Source organism: Giraffa tippelskirchi, chromosome 10 (genome assembly GCF_054371585.1).
Source record: "Giraffa tippelskirchi isolate mGirTip1 chromosome 10, T2T-mGirTip1v1.2.pri, whole genome shotgun sequence".
NCBI lineage: Eukaryota > Metazoa > Chordata > Mammalia > Artiodactyla > Giraffidae > Giraffa > Giraffa tippelskirchi.
Window position 1 is genome coordinate 5,818,260 of NC_137284.1, and position 17,776 is coordinate 5,836,035.

The 17,776-nt window shown below is 44.0% G+C and overlaps 1 protein-coding gene across 12 annotated transcripts in view; it reads right to left on the minus strand.

The window, feature by feature from the left end:
• KDM2A (lysine demethylase 2A) overlaps positions 1 to 15,765 on the minus strand; it is a 94,496-nt gene extending 78,731 nt beyond the window's left edge. For 2 of the 12 annotated variants that reach the window (XM_081531982.1, XM_081531981.1), the window contains exons 1-3: positions 13,837 to 14,634; positions 12,491 to 12,614; positions 7,225 to 7,346 (exon numbers count right to left, since the gene is read on the minus strand). Coding sequence is in view for 6 of the 12 variants with exons in the window: in XM_081531977.1 (XP_081388103.1) it covers positions 12,491 to 12,532 (42 nt within the window). In the remaining 6 variants the exon portion in view is untranslated. Of the gene's footprint in view, positions 1 to 7,224; positions 7,347 to 12,490; positions 12,615 to 13,836; positions 14,635 to 14,744; positions 14,883 to 15,500 lie in introns of those variants that run through there. The other 10 variants (XM_081531984.1, XM_081531983.1, XM_081531977.1 and 7 more) reach the window with 10 other exon arrangements.
• Positions 15,766 to 17,776: the final 2,011 nt, after the last annotated feature.

Below are 17,776 nucleotides of genomic sequence, written 5' to 3' on the forward strand. Positions count from 1 at the left end.
ACGAGAAAAACTTGGAAGTATATGCTTGTATATACCCCTTAACCTTGCCCTTCATACAACCAATGAATCAAAGTCCTTTGACTCTATTTCTTAAATGTTTGTAAAGACCTCTATAATCCTATTGTCAGCCTCTCAAGCATACTAGCATTTTATCTTACCTGAACTGCAGTTTTCACTCCAATCCCAAAGAAAGGCAATGCCAAAGAATGTTCAAACTACCACACAATTGCACTCATCTCACACACTAGGAAAGTAATGCTCAAAATTCTCCAAGTCAGGCTTCAACAGTACGTGAACTGTGAACTTCCAGATGCTCAAGCTGGATTTAGAAAAGGCAGAGGAACCAGAGATCAAATTGCCAATATCCATTGGATCATCAAAAAACCAAGAGAGTTCCAGAAAAACATCTACTTCTGTTTTATTGACTATGCCAAAGCTTTTGACTGTATGGATCACAACAAACTGGAAAATTCTGAAAGAGATGGGAATACCAGACCACTTTACCTATCTCCTGAGAAATCTGTATGCAGGTCAAGAAGCAACAGTTAGAACTGGATATGGAACAGACTGGTTCCAAATCAGGAAAGGAGTGTATATTGTTACCCTGCTTATATAATATATATGCAGAGTACATCATGCGAAATGCTGGGCTGGGTGAAGCACAAGCTGGAGTCAGGATGGCCAGGAAAAATACCATTAACCTCAGATATGCAGATGACACCACCCTTATGGGAGAAAGTGAAGAAGAACTAAAGAGTCTCTTGAAAGTGAAAGAGGAGAGTGAAAAAGTTGGTTTAAAGCTCAACATTCAGAAAACTAAAATCATGGCATCCGGTCCCATCACTTCATGGCAAATAGATGGGGAAACAGTGCAAACAGTGACAGACTTTATTTTGAGGGGCTCCAAAATCACTGTAGATGGTGACTGCAGCCATGAAATTAAAGATGCTTGCTCCTTGGAAGGAAAGTTATGACCAACCTACACAGCATATTAAAAAGCAGAGACATTACTTTGTCAACAAAGGTTCATCTAGTCAAAGCTATGGTTTTTCCAGTAGTTATGTATGGATGTGAGAACTGGACTATAAAGAAAGCTGAGCACCAAAGAATTGACGCTTTTGAACTGCGGTGTTGGAGAAGAGTCTTTACATAGAGTCCCTTGGACTGCAAGGAGATTCAACCAGTCCATCCTAAAGGAAATCAGTCCTGAATATTCATTGGAAGGACTGATGCTGAAACTCCAATCCTTTGGCCACTTGATGTGAAGACGTGACTCACTGGAAAAGACCCTGATGTGGCAAAGACTGAAGGCAGGAGAAGGGGACGACAGAGGATGAGCTGGTTGGATGGCATCACCAACTCAATGGACATGAGTTTGAGTAAGCTCTGGGAGTTGGTGATGGACAGGGAAGCCTGGTGTGCTGCAGTCTGTGGGGTTGCAAAAAGTCAGACACATCTGAGTGGCTGAACTGAATCACAGTAGCTTCCATCGGTCTCACCAAATCCATTCTTGTCTCTCCCTGATCCTTTCTCTACATGACAGCTACAGATACTAGTCTAAGCATGTTATACTCCTCTGCTGAACTTCTGCATTCCCACTGCATTCACAATAAAGCCCTATTTGACCCCTGATAACCTTGTCAAGATTTTAATTGTCTCCACCACTCGTCTCCAGTTACACTATTCTTCCTGGTTTTATTCGGTTGGTAGGTTCCTCAAACACGTCAGATTCCTTTCAACTTTGGTGGGGGGGGTGTTGCTTATGATAATCACTTCTCCCTTTTGCCTGGTTACCTTATGGTCACCCTTCAGGTGTCGGCTTTAAAGGCTTTCTCAAGAAAAGGTGTTCTCTAATGCCTGCTAGCACTCCTGAAGCTTAGATTACGTCACCCTATTATACACCTTCACTGTATCCTATATTTATCCTTATAGTCCTTTGTGTAACTATAACTAACATTACTAGCATTAAGTATTTAATATCTGACTTCCCATTCAGGTATGACCTAAATCAAATCCCTTATGAGTATACAGTGGAAGTGACAAATACATTTAAGGGACTGGATCTGATAGACAGAGTGCCTGAACTATGGACACAGGTTCGCGACATTGTACAGGAGACAGGGATAAGGACCATCCCCACGGAAAAGAAATGCAAAAAAGCAAAATGGCTGTCTGAGGAGGCCTTACAAAGAGCTGGGAAAAGAAGAGAAGCGAAAGCAAAGGAGAAAAGGAAAGATATTCCCATCTGAATGCAGAGTTTCAAAGAATATCAAGGAGAGATAAGAAAGCCTTCCTCAGCGATTAATGCAAAGAAATAGAGGAAAACAACAGATTGGGAAAGACTAGAGATCTCTTCAAGAAAATTAGAGATACCAAGGGAACATTTCATGCAAAGATGGGCTCAATAAAGGACAGAAATGGTATGGACCTAACAGAAGCAGAAGATATTAAGAAGAGGTGGCAAGAATACACAGAAGAACTGTACAAAAAAGATCTTCACGACCCAGATAATCACGATGGTGTGATCACTCACCAGAGCCAGCCATCCTGGAATGTGAAGTCAAGTGGGCCTTAGAAAGCATCACTACAAACAAAGCTAGTGGAGGTGATGGAATTCGAGTTGAGCTATTTCAAATCCTGAAAGATGATGCTGTGAAAGTGCTGCACTCGATATGCCAGCAAATCTGGAAAACTCAGCAGTGGCCACAGGACTGGAAAAGGTCAGTTTTCATTCCAATCCCAAAGAAAGGCAATGCCAAAGAATGCTCAAACTACCGCACAATTGCACTCATCTCACACGCTAGTAAAGTAAATGCTCAAAATTCTCCAAGCCAGACTTCAGCAATACGTGAACCGTGAACTTCCAGATGTTCAACCTGGTTTTAGAAAAGGCAGAGGAACCAGAGATCAAATTGCCAACATCCGCTGCATCATCCAAAAAGCAAGAGAGTTCCAGAAAAACATCTATTTCTGCTTTACTGACTACGCCAAAGCCTTTGACTGTGTGGATCACAATAAACTGTGGAAAATTCTGAAAGAGATGGGAATACCAGACCATCTGACCTGTCTCTTGAGAAACCTGTATGCAGGTCAGGAAGCAACAGTTAGAACTGGACATGGAACGACAGACTGGTTACAAATAGGAAAAGGAGTACATCAAGGCTGTATATTGTCACCCTGCTTATTTAACTTATATGCAGAGTATATCATGAGAAACGCTGGGTTGGAAGAAGCACAAGCTGGAATCAAGATTGCTGGGAGAAGTATCAATAACCTCAGATACGCAGATGACACCACCCTTATGGCAGAAAGCGAAGAAGAACTAAAGAGCCTCTTGATGAAAGTGAAAGAGGAGAGTGAAAAAGTTGGCTTAAAGCTCAACGTTCAGAAAACTAAGATCATGGCATCTGGTCCCATCACTTCATGGGAAATAGATGGGGAAACAGTGCAAACAGTGGCAGACCCAAAATCACTGCTGATGGTGATTGCAGCCATGAAATTAAAAGACGCTTACTCCTTGGAAGGAAGGTTATGACCAACCTAGATAGCATATTTAAAAGCAGAGACATTACTTTGCCAACAAAGGTCCGTCTAGTCAAGGCTATGGTTTTTCCAGTGGTCATGTATGGATGTGAGAGTTGGACGGTGAAGAAAGCTGAGCGTCGCAGAATTGATGCTTTTGAACTGTGGTGTTGGAGAAGACTCTTGAGAGTCCCTTGGACTGCAAGGAGATCCAACCAGTCCATCCTAAAGGAGATCAGTCCTGGGTGTTCATTGGTAGGACTGATGTTGAAGCTGAAACTCCAATACTTTGGCCACCTCATGCGAAGAGCTGATTCACTGGAAAAGACCCTAATGCTGGGAAGGACTGGGGGCAGGAGGAGAAGGGCTCGACAGAGGACGAGATGGTTGGATGGCATCACTAACTCAATGGACACGGGTTTGGGTAAACTCCGAGAGTGGTGATGGACAGGGAGGCCTGGCGTGCTGCGATTCATGGGGTTGCAAAGAGTTGGATACGACTGAGCGACTGAACTGAACTGAACTGATCTGACTTCCCTAACACTGTAATCTTGTGACAGAGGGACCATGCCTCTCTTGCTCATCATTGTATACCAAGTGCTCTGCCTGGTGTCTGACATGTGGTTAAGCGCTTGAAACTTTTTCTCATTCCTACCTCAGGGCTTTGCATTAACTGGTCCCTCAGCCTAGAGCTCTGCTGACCCAGATCTGGTCACTCAAGCCCTTGAATTTCACAAGACTGGCTTCGCATCACTCAGGTCTCAGTTACAAAACACCATCTTCTCAGGGAGCCTTTACCAATGACCCAAGCTCAAGGAGTGATCCCCACACTACAAGTAGTTCATCCCCCTCTTAATTTCTTCAAAGTATTCAGCACTATCTGAAACCACAGTTATTTGGAAGTTCTAAAAAAGCTAGGCCCAAGTTAAGTGCCTGACACAGATTAAGCATTCAGCAAACATTTAAGTGAATGAATCTCCTGAATGAGAAAAGATGACTTGGAGAACGTCCTAAATAGCAAAACATTTACAAGCTGTACTCCAACGAAGTTGAAGAGGCAGTATATCTTAAACTGCTTACTATGAATCCTGGCTCTTTCCCTACTTAGCTGTATGCATGCTTACTCACTCAGTAGTCTCCGACTCTCTGTGACCCCATGGGCTGTAGCCTGCCAGGTTCCTCTGTCCACATTATTCTCTAGACAAGAATACTGGAATGGGTTGTCATTCCTTTCTCCAGGATCTTCCTGACCCAGGGTCTCCTGCACTGCAGGCAGATTCTTTACTGTCTGAGCCATTGGCTCAGCTTACTTAGCTTTATAACCTCTGGTAAGTTACTTAACTGCACTATGCCTCCGTTTCCAAACCAGAAAATGGGAATCATAGAACCTACCTCAAGGGGTTGCTGAAAATTAAATTAGTTAATATATGTAAAATGCCAGTACCAAGCACACAATATACACTCAATTAATGTGTACTACTATCTATCAGACAGGACTTTCTCCCTCTGTTTAAAATATACAAGGTGGCTTTTCTTTTATCTCATCCACTCCTTTTGGGGTTTTTTTCTTTTGCACACTGTGCAACTCCAATGGCATCTTTCACGCAGTTTAAGAAATGTGAATGATACCCTCTGGAACTGTATAACATGGTAGCACCATCCCCATTTCCTAGCAACTCCCAGAATTGTGATTATCAAAAGAAAAAGATGACCAAAAGAAAAAAAATAGAAACGTACTTTGGAAATGATTAAAATACTACAAAATAAGCACTATATTTACAAATCTACATTCTCTCGAAGTTACTGTCAAAAAAAAGGGAAGGGCTGGCTAGATGATACAAAAGAGTTCTGACCTAAAAGCATTTGTAACTTCTGAGATCCAGGGATATAAGGAAATGAATTAAGGTTGGGGCTACCTTTAATTCACACTGAGGGCCACAACCAGTTCATCAGATTGTTTCTCAGGAAGGGCCATGGGTTATTCAGTCACAGGGTAATCAACAATATTTCAATATTTGCTCGTGTCAACACCACACCTTTTATATTTTTTTCTATTCTTCAAAGAGAGTATCAAAACATTTATTATAACTTTATTATTGATCTCAAGACAGTGAGTATTTACTTTGGTTACCCACATTAGTTGCTCTTAGAATAAGTGAAGTGAAGTGAAGTGAAAGTTGCTCAGTCGTGTCCAACTCTTTGTGATCCCATGGACTGTATCCTGCCAGGCTCCTCTGTCCATGGAATTCTCCAGGCAAGAATACTGGAGTGGGTAGCCATTCCCTTCTCCAGGGAATCTTCCTAACCCAGGTCTCCCACATTGCAAGGTGGATTCTTTACCATCTGAGCCACCAGGGAGTAAGTTAAAAGGAGTAATAAATCTCCACCTAGGTTGAGGACTTGTCATGACCATGAAGTTACTTCTGTGACAATTCAACAACAACAAGAAAACCATTTCATGCTTATTTGGGCAAAGCCCTGAGAAATGCAATCTGAGATGATTTTGAGATGTTCCGTGTTGGACTTAAACCTCTACGATTAACAGCAGATAATCAGGATGGAGACCCAGAACCCATCGACCGAATCTCTCTCTTTAAATCTGAGTTTTCAAACTCCCACTATTAACACTGGATAATTCTCTCTTGTAGGAAATGTTTAACGGCACGTTTTAACAGCATCCCTAGTCTCTACTCACTAAAGTATCAGTAGTACGCCCCTAGTCTGACAATCAAAAATGTCTCCAGATATTGCCAAATGTCCCCCCTGACAGGGCAAAAATCACCCCCAGCTGAGAATCTCTGCTTTAAATAAATCTGTCCCATCTGTCTAAAATATCCACCAATATTCTCACCTTCCTCTTTTAAAAACCCTCCCACTGATCTTCCTGATAATCAAGATAATCCCAGAGTCCACCTTAATTCATTTGTCTTTGCCTCCAGAATCCTCAGAATTCACTTAGCAGTACAACTCCCTCAATAACAAGTCAGTTCTCTTGTTCAAAACTAGAGTTGGTAATGCAGTTGGTACGAGGACTCTGGGCTCAGATCCCCAGTCAAGCTCTTTTCCATCAAAATACACTGCCATCCATCAGACAGCAAGTTTTATCAGTCCTTCGTTGCCCAAGTGTCTTGCTTCTATCCTTCCTTTCCATTTCTACTATCTACACCCCAGAGTGGTGGTTCTGAAACTTCTGCATACATCAAAACCACCTGGCTTGTTAAAAACACAGGTCGCTGGGCCTCAACTCCAGAGTTTCTGATCCAGCAAGAATGGGACAGGGTCCAAAAATAAGCATTTCTAAGCAGCTCCCAGATACACAGATAAGGTCTACCTTGCTGGTAAGGGGACCACAGTTTGAGAACCAGTGCACTTGAGTGCAGGTACCTATCACGTCAAGAGGTAATCTATTTCAATCTTCTTTCAGACACCTTCCTGACATAAAACTACAAAAATATCACTCCTACAACACCACTCTGATCAAATCAGTGTTCAATTAAAAACAAACCGTAACTCTGTTTTCCATACCCAGCTTTCATAATTGTTTAAATGTGTTCCCTACATTATCAACACTACCTCCCAAAACAAATCTTCTACTTTAGTCCTATTAACCTAACAGCTTATCAGACCCCCCACTCCATAGTAAGGCTTATGCTATCTTTACCTCCTGCAAGGCCACCCTCTTCCCTCCTCCTCTCTACCTACCTGAAGGAGGCCTTCACCACTGTATTTGTCAAAACCACTGGTTTGGTCACTATCTGCTGCCTTTTATCTTTATGCTTTAAGTTTTTACCAAGTACTCACAGATAGAGAAAACCCCCAAGAACCTAAAATTTAAAACAGAAAACAATGATATGAGTGACATGCATAAATAAAAGGCTTGACATATATACAAACTGCACAAATATTGCTATTTTAATAGACCAAGTGCAATAAGTTCAGAATTGACAAAAAAAGAAAGAACACATCAACTTTTAAAAAACATGATCAAACGTTGGCTGTCAAGTATTTGTAGCCACCTCATTTAGGATGTTAAGTAGTAATTTGTTAGGAAAGATATTGCAAAAGTAGCCTCAAAAAAAAGATCAAGTACTCAGTTTACAACTTCCTACAACAGGAGTACCTATTTGTTTTCTGTATGAAATACACTGCAAGAGAGATGATAAGGAGTGAAAGGGGAAACGGGGTTCAAGGTCTGGCTCCACCGCTTACCAACTTTGTGATCCTGGTCAAATCAAGGCAGCTCCCTAGGCCTCTATTTCCATAATAAAAATATTAAGGTTTAAAATTATATCATCTACCTTACAGGGTTGTTTTGAGGATTAAATAAGGTAATGTGTTTGAAAGAACCTGGCCTAATACCTAACACATGTAAATGTTTACTGAATTTTAACCTCTGTTGATAGGAAAGCACAAAGCAAAAACACAGTATTATCCCAAAAGTGAGACCAAGAGAGCAAATTAATAAAACCTGACTAAGGATGTCCATTTCCCAAGAGGAAAAATCAAGAGAGACATAAAATAAGAATGTTATGTCCCTCTGCATGGTATATACCAAATGTATCCACTCCCAACTTAATAGTCAAAACCAAGACTTGAGAGTAACACAACCACCATCACTTTCAACTTGACAACCGTAAGCTTGTCTTAAAAGTCAGCAAACACCTTAACATACAAGGTTTAGGCCACGATTTGAGGAAGAACTTAAAATTCAGACTGAGCTTTTACAGTTAACTACTATTTTACAGTTAACTAATCTTATTTGTTGTAGTGGCCTAAATACTATAAATGTGTTCATGTGGCATGTGTGCTAAACATTTAAGTTTTCATTTGTTAGAGCTTAGGCGTTCTGGTTCTTATGTATATACTACAGAACTCAAAACCCCAACAGTGTGTTCATCCCTGTACACCAAATTCTCCTTTATTCTTATCTATTCCTAGCAGTCAAGAAAACTCATAGCAAAAAGAAGTATTTATGAAGGGTTTCCACAATATCAACAAATACTTACTGAGCCTTTTCTATATATTGCAGACTGAGAGTACTTTCTTCTCTCTTTTTGAGGCTACTTATTAAGCACTTTCTATCTGTCAGGCACTATTCAAAGCATCTAGTAGATACCACAAACAAAAACAAAGTCCCAAATCTCAAGGAGCTTATACTCTAGCAGAGATATATGCACAAACAAACTTAAGTATGATAGTGATGAGTGCTCAGCAAAATAAAACAAGTAATAGGGCTTAAATACATCCCTCATTCTGGGTCTCCAAAATACAGGTCACTGTGGAAGACTGATGCTTAAGTATAAAGAATTAGCTCCCTCATCATCTGCATTTTGAATACCAAAAATAGGCAACAAGATTTTCCTATATTACTAGGAAACAGACTGCAACAATGTATTCTTTCACCAATAGAAACTGACAGTTAAGTCTAATGGAATAACTATAAATAAGCAAATTCAACAATTTAGACCATGCTATAATTTTTTTAATTGTTAACAAGCTATGGAAAAAATTGGCTTAAAATTAGGTTTTTGTGTTGCCTGGTCTATTCCTGGCCAGAAAAACCTTAGAGAGGGTACATTCACAGTGGGCCTGTTTGTAAAAGGGTTAATCTGTTTATTGCTCCTGAATCTGGAGATACAATTTTAAGGATAACCCAAAGAAAGGTGAGACTATCATAAGGGCTTGGTGCCCTCAGTTTCCTGCAACAGATAAATGATTCAGCTATTTCAGAGAAAATCATACATAAGGCACATTAACAGGATTGAACATCCAATAGTGTAATAACATCCTTTAGAAAATCTCTTAATCTTATCATCAAGATTGACAAGCAAGCTGAATTCTCAAGTAAATCAGCATCTTTCCCTTCAGATAACAGTACTAGCTTAAGTCAAGAGAAAAAAGTATTCAGAAATATAAAAGAGAAAAAAGTATAACTTCTTTTACCCTGAAGCATACTGTCTGAAGTATACCGTCTTCGCTTTCTTTCTACACTAATTTAGTTGTTCATTTGTTTCTGCAATTGCCTTTGGCAGAGGCTAGTGAATTTTTTCTATACCAAGTGTAACTACACCTTACTCATTTACTTTAATGCACATTATTTTGCCCTTGACTTTCTATGCAATAGCAAGAACTACTCAGAATTGGTGTGACTTCAAAAACCTAAAAGATCATCAACTAGGATTTAACTAGTATTTTAGACTAAGAAACCCTAAAAGACTATGTAGAACATTCCCTGTAGATGAACACTTAAATATACATGGCTGTGACAAGCATTCAAAACTGCTCCAACACTTTGGCTCCTGAAACCAAATTAAGGAACAAAACTTCCATAATTAGTACCTGACAATGTCTCTCAGTAAAGTCCTACATCCAAATTTACTAGAAATACAAAAATAAATCACCTTTACCTCAGGACAACCAAATATCCACCCATCACCAAAACTGAAGGTTCTATTCCTCTCACCTTAAGATCTCCTTAGGGATGTCAACTTGCCATGGAGAGCTATCTGCCTTTCTTCTAGAAATCTATACACAAAACTACTAATATTTTCATTAAAAACATACATACCATCTTCAAAGGTGTAATTCTCCTCCACAAATACTAGTTTGACAAAAGAAAAACCAATTTTTAAAAACTATTTCCAATTTTTTAAAAGATGACTTGTCACAAAGATGATATAAACATAATTTATCTCACCAAATCCAAGTCAGTTAAAAGCATTAAAGAGGATCTATTCAATCATGAATAATACACATTCTTATTAGTAAGGATACAACTATTTTTTTTTAAGATACGTCAAAGGTTCTCAATACAAAGAAGTCTTGTTCCAACATGAGTCTGGACTCAGACTGTTAATACTGGTACTACATTTTCTCTCCCAAGAAGCTGTTTTGAAGATATGTCACAGAGGGACTACCATTTAGATTCTTCCTCTAAAACAATATGGAAGTAAAACCCGATAACACTATAATCGATATACTAGGTGATCAATTTGACGAACATATAGCATGACACCAAACTTTAATCACAAAGCCAAGTCAGTATACCTGTCATTTATTCTCTTTCAAACTTTATGTTCCATGGCCAGTAACTGCAAAGCAAAACTAAATTCTATACTCTGACCTACTTGAAAGAGACACAGTGTTATAACTACTGTAAAAATCAGCCTTTATGTCTTCATGTTAGTCTTAAAATTCCTCAAATAACTAACTTAATACAGAATTCTGTAATGTGTTTGACACAGAGCCATTGAGAGCTTGGCAGGCACTCTGCCATTCAAATAAGCCACCAACATCATATCAAAAGTTATGTTATGGAAGGGATTTACACTTTAGATATAATTTTAGATGTAATTTTAAAAAGGAAAACAAACATCAGTCACTCTAAACTCCAAGATTATTACCCAAAATTATAAGAAAGATTCTCCCAAAATTTGTGCTTTACCCTCTTACACAACACTTTTACAAAAGCACAAACCAGAAGGAAAAATATGCTAGATAAAGAAAGGTTAATGTGTGCAACAGGTAGCAATCATTTTACAATTAAAAAAAAAAAAACTTACTAGGACAAAAATCACACTTACCACTACCTTCCCACCTTGTTACAAAATGTGAAAACTTGTTTTGAAAGACTAGATCCCAAGATCTCTTATTTACAAAACAGTTCAGCAATCCTACCAGTTGACATGATAAAAACGAATTCCAAATAGCAGTAACTAACTGGGAAAAGAGTTTTGCAGCATCTTCTTTCTTTTCCCAAAGAAAAATTGAATTCAAGAAATGTCAAAACACAAAATAAACCCTAAATGTACTAATTCCACTAATGATATACTTTATTTATAAAAGTTGGAGATAAAAGAATTATAATCTCAATACAGATTGGGAGACAAGATGTAAATCTCTGAAACAAGGTTTACCAGAACATTATTGCCTACTGGACATATTAATACTTGCCAACATACACCACATCTTTTCAACAGTCACATTAAGGGGGTGGGGGGTGGGGAAGAACAGCCTATTCTCAAAGAGTCTGGAGATGATCAGAAAAAGCTTTAGAGAATCATTCTTTTTTCCTCCAAATTCAGTCTAAAATACAGAGCTAAGTAAAACCAGCATAAATTCCTTTAGTTAATCTTCTAAGTCTTTCAGTTCACCAAATTTACATAATACAGACAGTTCTGTGGCTTTCCTCATTCCCCACTCTACAAACATAAATTCAAAATTCTGAAATGAATATATGGTGAGTATTAATAAAGCTCTCTTTGACTAAGAAAAACAAAAATCAAATTCTTTAACTCCAGCAGGGAAACCCTGAGAGGAAAACAGGGCCTAAAGGACAAAGTATCCACATGCAACACAAGCTAATTCCCTCCAAATCATTACTAAGTAGAAGTTTATTTCCGTAAGAGAGATCACAGACATTCCTCCCCAAATACAAAATACAGAACTTCATCAGCATCCGGTATTCTACCTTCTCTCAATCAATACCCTTCAACACTATCAATGTTGATTTGTGTTTAAAAAAAAAAAATCTTAGTTCTACTCCCCAGCTCAAAGCCACATATCTTGGTACACCACAATCTAAAAACAATTAAACAGAACTATCCATCCTCAAACAGCTTTGTCCCTAAAATTTACATTCTAATCTAACTCAATCAATTAGATTTATTACAATTTCAGTATTTTGAAATTAGGAATCCCTGTCACGCTGTAATTCACAAAATCGTCTGATTTACAATCGCTTTGGCAGAAGTTAAAGGCTATCTATACATTCATTTCCAAATAGGATGACTATTACAGCTGTAACTACTTGGCCTAAAACCCATATGAGATATCAATACATATTCCCTCCTCTGGGGCAGAGAAAAGCCATCTGAAAAGTTTTAATCACAGTATGTTCACAAATGGAAACAAAATAGTTATTCTGCTTCAAAATTGAAGGAAAAAAAACAGACAAGTAAATACTAACCAATCTCTGGCTGTAACGAATCCTTTCTTCTTCGGGTTCCATCTCTCACTCTTCTGTTGAAATTACAGAAAAAAACCACTCCAGGGCTGCCTTCCTCTTCCTCCTTAGGAACCAGATTGCAACACTAAAGAATGATAGGAGCAGAGATGAGAACTCATCCTCGAACTCAAGCTTTTTTTCCCCGGAATAAAGTATTTAGGATATGTGTAAGTTAAAGTTTTCCTAAGAAACCTGGTTCCTCTTCATCAGTTTGGGAACTCTCAGCTTTGGGGCAAGTGGTTCCAAACCAAGATCAACAATCACATTACAACTGTCTGAGGCCTATAGGCAAAAGAAGATGGTTTCAGTTCCTTACAGTCGGGCTACACCACTTGTTTCTCCCCACAGGATTACAATAGGCAAGGCTCCCCTTCATAGCGAAATTAGCAAAAAAAAAAAAAAAAAAGCGGCAGCGACGGGGGGGTGGGGGGGGTAGGACTTTTCTCTCCTAGAGCTGACCAGGTAAAGCAGGCACTGAACTAATCCAGATCCTAACCAGAATAGTTCTCTTTCACCCGTAATTAGAAACTAAAGAAAAGGACAGACTAACTACATAAAGAGAACAAGAAATGAGGATTGAAATGAAGACTACAAAACAATTTCCTATACACCTCCAGCAAAATCCGTATACAATCGTCGCCGTCCTTCCTAAACTCCCCGGATCTTTTCATTCCCAAACCAACCCTCCACCCCAACACAAGATGCGTACAACTCTGAAGCAAATTCAAGAGAGTTGCAAATCAGAAACAAAAATTGATCAGATCCTTCTGTTTAAAGTAATAAAATAAGCGATTTTACTTAGACATATAAGTCAAATTCATCTTTTCCAAACATTATAGACTGGTTTGCGCGACAGTCGATCCCTAATACCAAGGTTTTTCTTTTTCCTAAATAATTCTCAGGGATAATGGCTTCCACAGAGAATGCAGATTTTTTTTTTCCTGTAACTACATTATGGCCACGTTAAGAGCATCCTTTCAAAACTGCTACGAGACCAGAGGACCCGATGACACAGTTTGCAATAGCAGTTCGTGGCAGAGCCCTCCTGGAGGAAGCCCTCGACCCAAGTCGGGAGGCAACCGTGTTTGCACCCCCTGGGCGAGGACAGCCCGGGCTTGGGAACAGTCAGGGCCAGAGAAGAAAAAAAATGGCAAATCTCGCCGGGTTCCCCCCGGGAAAGGCGTTTCAATGGTTCGTTCACCCACCAGAAAAAGAAATAGAAACTTTACATTAAGTCTTTAGATAACACAACGAACCAAAACTTCCAAAGGGGGAGGGGGGTAAACGATAGGAGGGGGAAATCTCACCGGGGATTTTGCTCTTGAGTTCTTGTCCAAGTGAGAAGTGAAAGATTCCAAAAACTGAGAGGAAAAATTAAATCCCAAACGTCGTCTTCGGTTTTTTTCCGTGGATCAATCCAGTATCCAGAGGGTCAGAGCGACCCGGAAAAGAGAGGAAACAGTTGCTGAATCAAACCTCCTCTTCTGGCTTTGGAGACTGGGAGTCGGAGGCGTCAGGAGAGGGGAGCGCGACCCCTCGGCGCCGAGCCCGGGGCGCCCCCGCCTCCCCCGGGCGAGCGGTCAGCAGCCCGAGCGCAAGCCCCGGACCAGCCCCGGCCGCGGGGAGCGCCCTCTTCGCCGTGCCCTCGGCGAGCAGCCGTTCGGCCGCCTCCGGAGCCCGGTACCGACGGCCGATCAGCTGAGACCGGCCGACCCGAGGCTGCCCGCGCCGCCCCGGCCCCCCGGAACGCGGGCCCCGGCCCCGGGGGGCGGAGAGGGCGGGAGCGGCGCGGCGCGCCGGGCTGGGGGCCCCGGGTCCCCTCGCGTCTCCCCCTCAGCCCGAGCTCCGCGCTGCGGGACGAGCCCCCGGCGACTCCCCAGTCGCAGAGGAAGGATTCCGGGGGATGGGCCCCCTTGGCGTTGCCCCTCCTCCCGGAGCGCCCCCTGCCCAGGATAGACAGAGCGGCGACAGGCCCAGCCGCTGGGAAGGTGCTCTACGAGCCGCAGCCGCCGCCGCCGCCGCTGCTGCCGGGGAGGGGTGTTGTTTCCCTCACACAGGAGGAGCCGCTGAAGCAGCCGCCGCCATTTTGAACCCGTCAGACTCTCACATACACACAGCTCCTCCGCGGCGCACTGCGCAGGCGCCGCCTCCCCACCCCTCCTTCGGCTCGCCTCTTCAGCCCCCACCCCCCTTCAAGCCTCTCTTCGCTCCTTACCGCTCTCCGGGGTGCACGTGAACGCGCACGCATCACTCCCCTCTAACGCGGACACTTTGCCGGCGCGCGCACGCGCGGATGCGTCGGCCTCGAATCGCCCGCGCCCCGCGACGCCGACGCGGCTCCCCGCCCCGCCTCGCGTCAGCCTGCCCGCCCTCCCGCCGGCCCACCGCCCCCGCTCCCCGTCGGCCTTCTTCCAGGGCTCCGGCTCTGCCCGCTGCTCGCGCCTGCGCGCAGGCCACGGATCCTCCTCCGCGCGCGCCCTGCCCCCCACACGCCCTCGCTCGAACACACACTTCGCCTCGGTGACCCCGCCCCTCGCCGGCCAGCTGCGCTGGCGGCCCTCCCCCACCTCGCCTGGGAGGGTGGTGACCCCCGACCCCCCAGAAAGCACAACACCCCCCCAAGCACTGGGGAGAAGCGCCCCGGTCCCCTTCAACCGCCCTCTGCCCTAGTCAGCCCGTCACAGTCACACAACCTGAGGGCCGGGCGGCCTGGGCGAGGGCAGCCGTTGCCCGCCTCAAAGCGGGGATCTCCCGGGGTCAGGCCTCTGGGCCAGGTCGGCCAGATTGCCCAGGGCGAGGGGGCGCAGGGAAGGGGCGCCTTCCCGCCAGCTGCCCTCCCCTCGCGCGCCCGCCGCTGGGCCGAGGCCGGCCTGCCCGCCATCCCCGGGCAGGCCCTTGGCGCCCCCGCCGCGGGGCCCGTTCGCCCTCGGCTCGGGGGGCTGCTCGGTGCAGCAGCCCGGCCCCGCCTCACCCACTCCTCGCAGCTCCGAAGGGGCAGGAAACGGGAGTAGCATGTCTGTCCTGGGCTCGGCTCCCCTGGGGGAGCTCCGGGCGCTTGACAAGGGCGTCCACAGGTACCAGGCTCGGGAGTGGTCGCCGCGACGGCCCGGGGGCGTTGGCGACCGGCGCGCCCACCGCGGGCCCGAGGCGCCCGGGGAGGTGGCCCTGGAAGCCCCCGCTCCTCGGCCACGCTCAGGTTTCCGCAGCGCCCGTGCCCCCGGCGGCCCGGGTGGGACGTGACCCCGCCCCCGGCGAGTCGGGGCGCCCCCCACGGAGGGGTGCGCGAGCCGTCCTCGGCCCCCGGGCCGACCCCGCCGCCCCGGGCCGCGGCGGGCGCGGGAGGCCCGGCCGGGAAGATGTCGTCTCTCGGTGCGCGCAGCTTCACGCGAGGGTCAGCGACGGGGCAGCGGCCGCCGAGCCGTGCCAGCCCTGCCCACGAACGGGCTCCCGCGGCTCGACAGCTGCCCGACGGGCTTGCAGGCTGGGGACGTCGTCGGAGCCCGGCCGGAGGTATCTGAGCAACGCCATGCGAGCAGCCCAACCGCGATCAGGGCATTTCCCCAGCCAATCTCGTGCTTTGGGGCCCGTTTAAATTATAAATCCCGTAAAGGACCGTGGCTTGGGCGTTACGCACCCGGGTCAGCTCTACTGGCTTCACTACACTCTTGCTGAGAGGTGTCACACATATCTTTTTTCCTCCCTGCCTTGGTTTCCTACCATTTAAACTCTTGATTCCTGGGATCTGGGGATGGAGAGAGGAAAGGCATGCAGTGAATCATACAACTTCCATAAACAACCTCAAACTGTTTTAGGAAGACGTTAGAGGAAGACAATAATTGAAATAATGATTGAGAGTTTGGTTTGAACTCTAGGGTAAAGGCAGTATGTAAACTCAAGGTATTCATTAGCACATGAGGTTTTTCTACATGCAAACTTGGGGAGCTTTAAGATATTCTCTGCTTTGTCTCAGGACATCTTTGGAAATAAGCTGAAGTGCCTGGCAGCGTTATACTCATTTCAAAGATTAGACGCTTGAAGTACAGAAAGATTAAACAACTTTCATGACTACTCTAATAGAGGGGAGTTCAGCTCTGCCATACCAGACCTCAGCACCTCACAAACAACAAAAGATTTGTTAATATGGTATTACCCTCTTGCATTCCAGTCACTGGGAAATGTTCTTTATTCTAATACCAGTTTTGTTCAGATGTCTTAGATTTCCAGAGTAAATGAAGGGCTTCACCCAAAATTATCAGGCCTAAAGCCTAAGTGTTTCCTACTGTAGTAAAATATATTTAAAAGGCAGCAGTCTTTAACACTGACACTACCAGATGGGATCCCATAGGCATCTGGATCTCCGCAGGTAGAGGAAAAGGCAGCAGCTTGCTTGTTTTGTCTTTAAGGAGAGATTTTGCCATTGTCAGATTGAGTGTCAGGCCTCATTGCTATTTGCAAAATAAATGGCTATATTTCCTTCCACACATCCCTATAAATCCATGAAATATTTACTTGGGGGCAGAGAGAAGGAGGTCTCTAGCAGAAGCTCAACTTGGTCTTGCCCTTTGTCTTAAGATCCAGGACTCTTAAAGTGATTAACCATCTCACCTTCAGATAACAGATGCCTCCTGCAGGTTTAACTAAGGCGCCTATGCTGGGAGGAAACCCACTGCAGCTCCAAGAACAATAATAGTAATACTTACTTTGAACAGGACTTCTGATAAAGGTTTGTCAGATTGCAGCCAGCTCCTTTCCAGTTGAAACCCATTTGTTAACTAGTCTGCATTGGGGGACATGACGTTTAAGCAGATACCCACAGTGGTTTCTCCACAGGCTGGCTTTGTTAATATTCCAAGGCAGATGTGCAGGGTGAGATAAGAGATAGGCAGATGGCTAGTGATTCCCCCTACAATCACAATGGCTCTGGTTGGCAAGGGCATGCCATGAGGCTCACTGCTTTGCCCCAAAAGAGCCATTTTCAAGGAGAACAGAGCTTGGGGATTCCCCAAGAAGGCCGCTAGAACTGTGAACAGCTAGCTATACGTCTTCAGCTGCAGAGAGAGGGCAATAGTAGTAGATGGAGAGAGAGAAAGAAAAATTCCTTCTAGAAGCATTAAGAAGAGACTCTCTGACTGGAATAAACTGGTGTCTTGGTAAGATATTAACAAATATCTGCTTTCTTTTTTTTTTTCAAATATCTGCTTTCTTAAGCAAAGCTGGTGGTTTAGTCACTAAGTCACGTCCAACTTG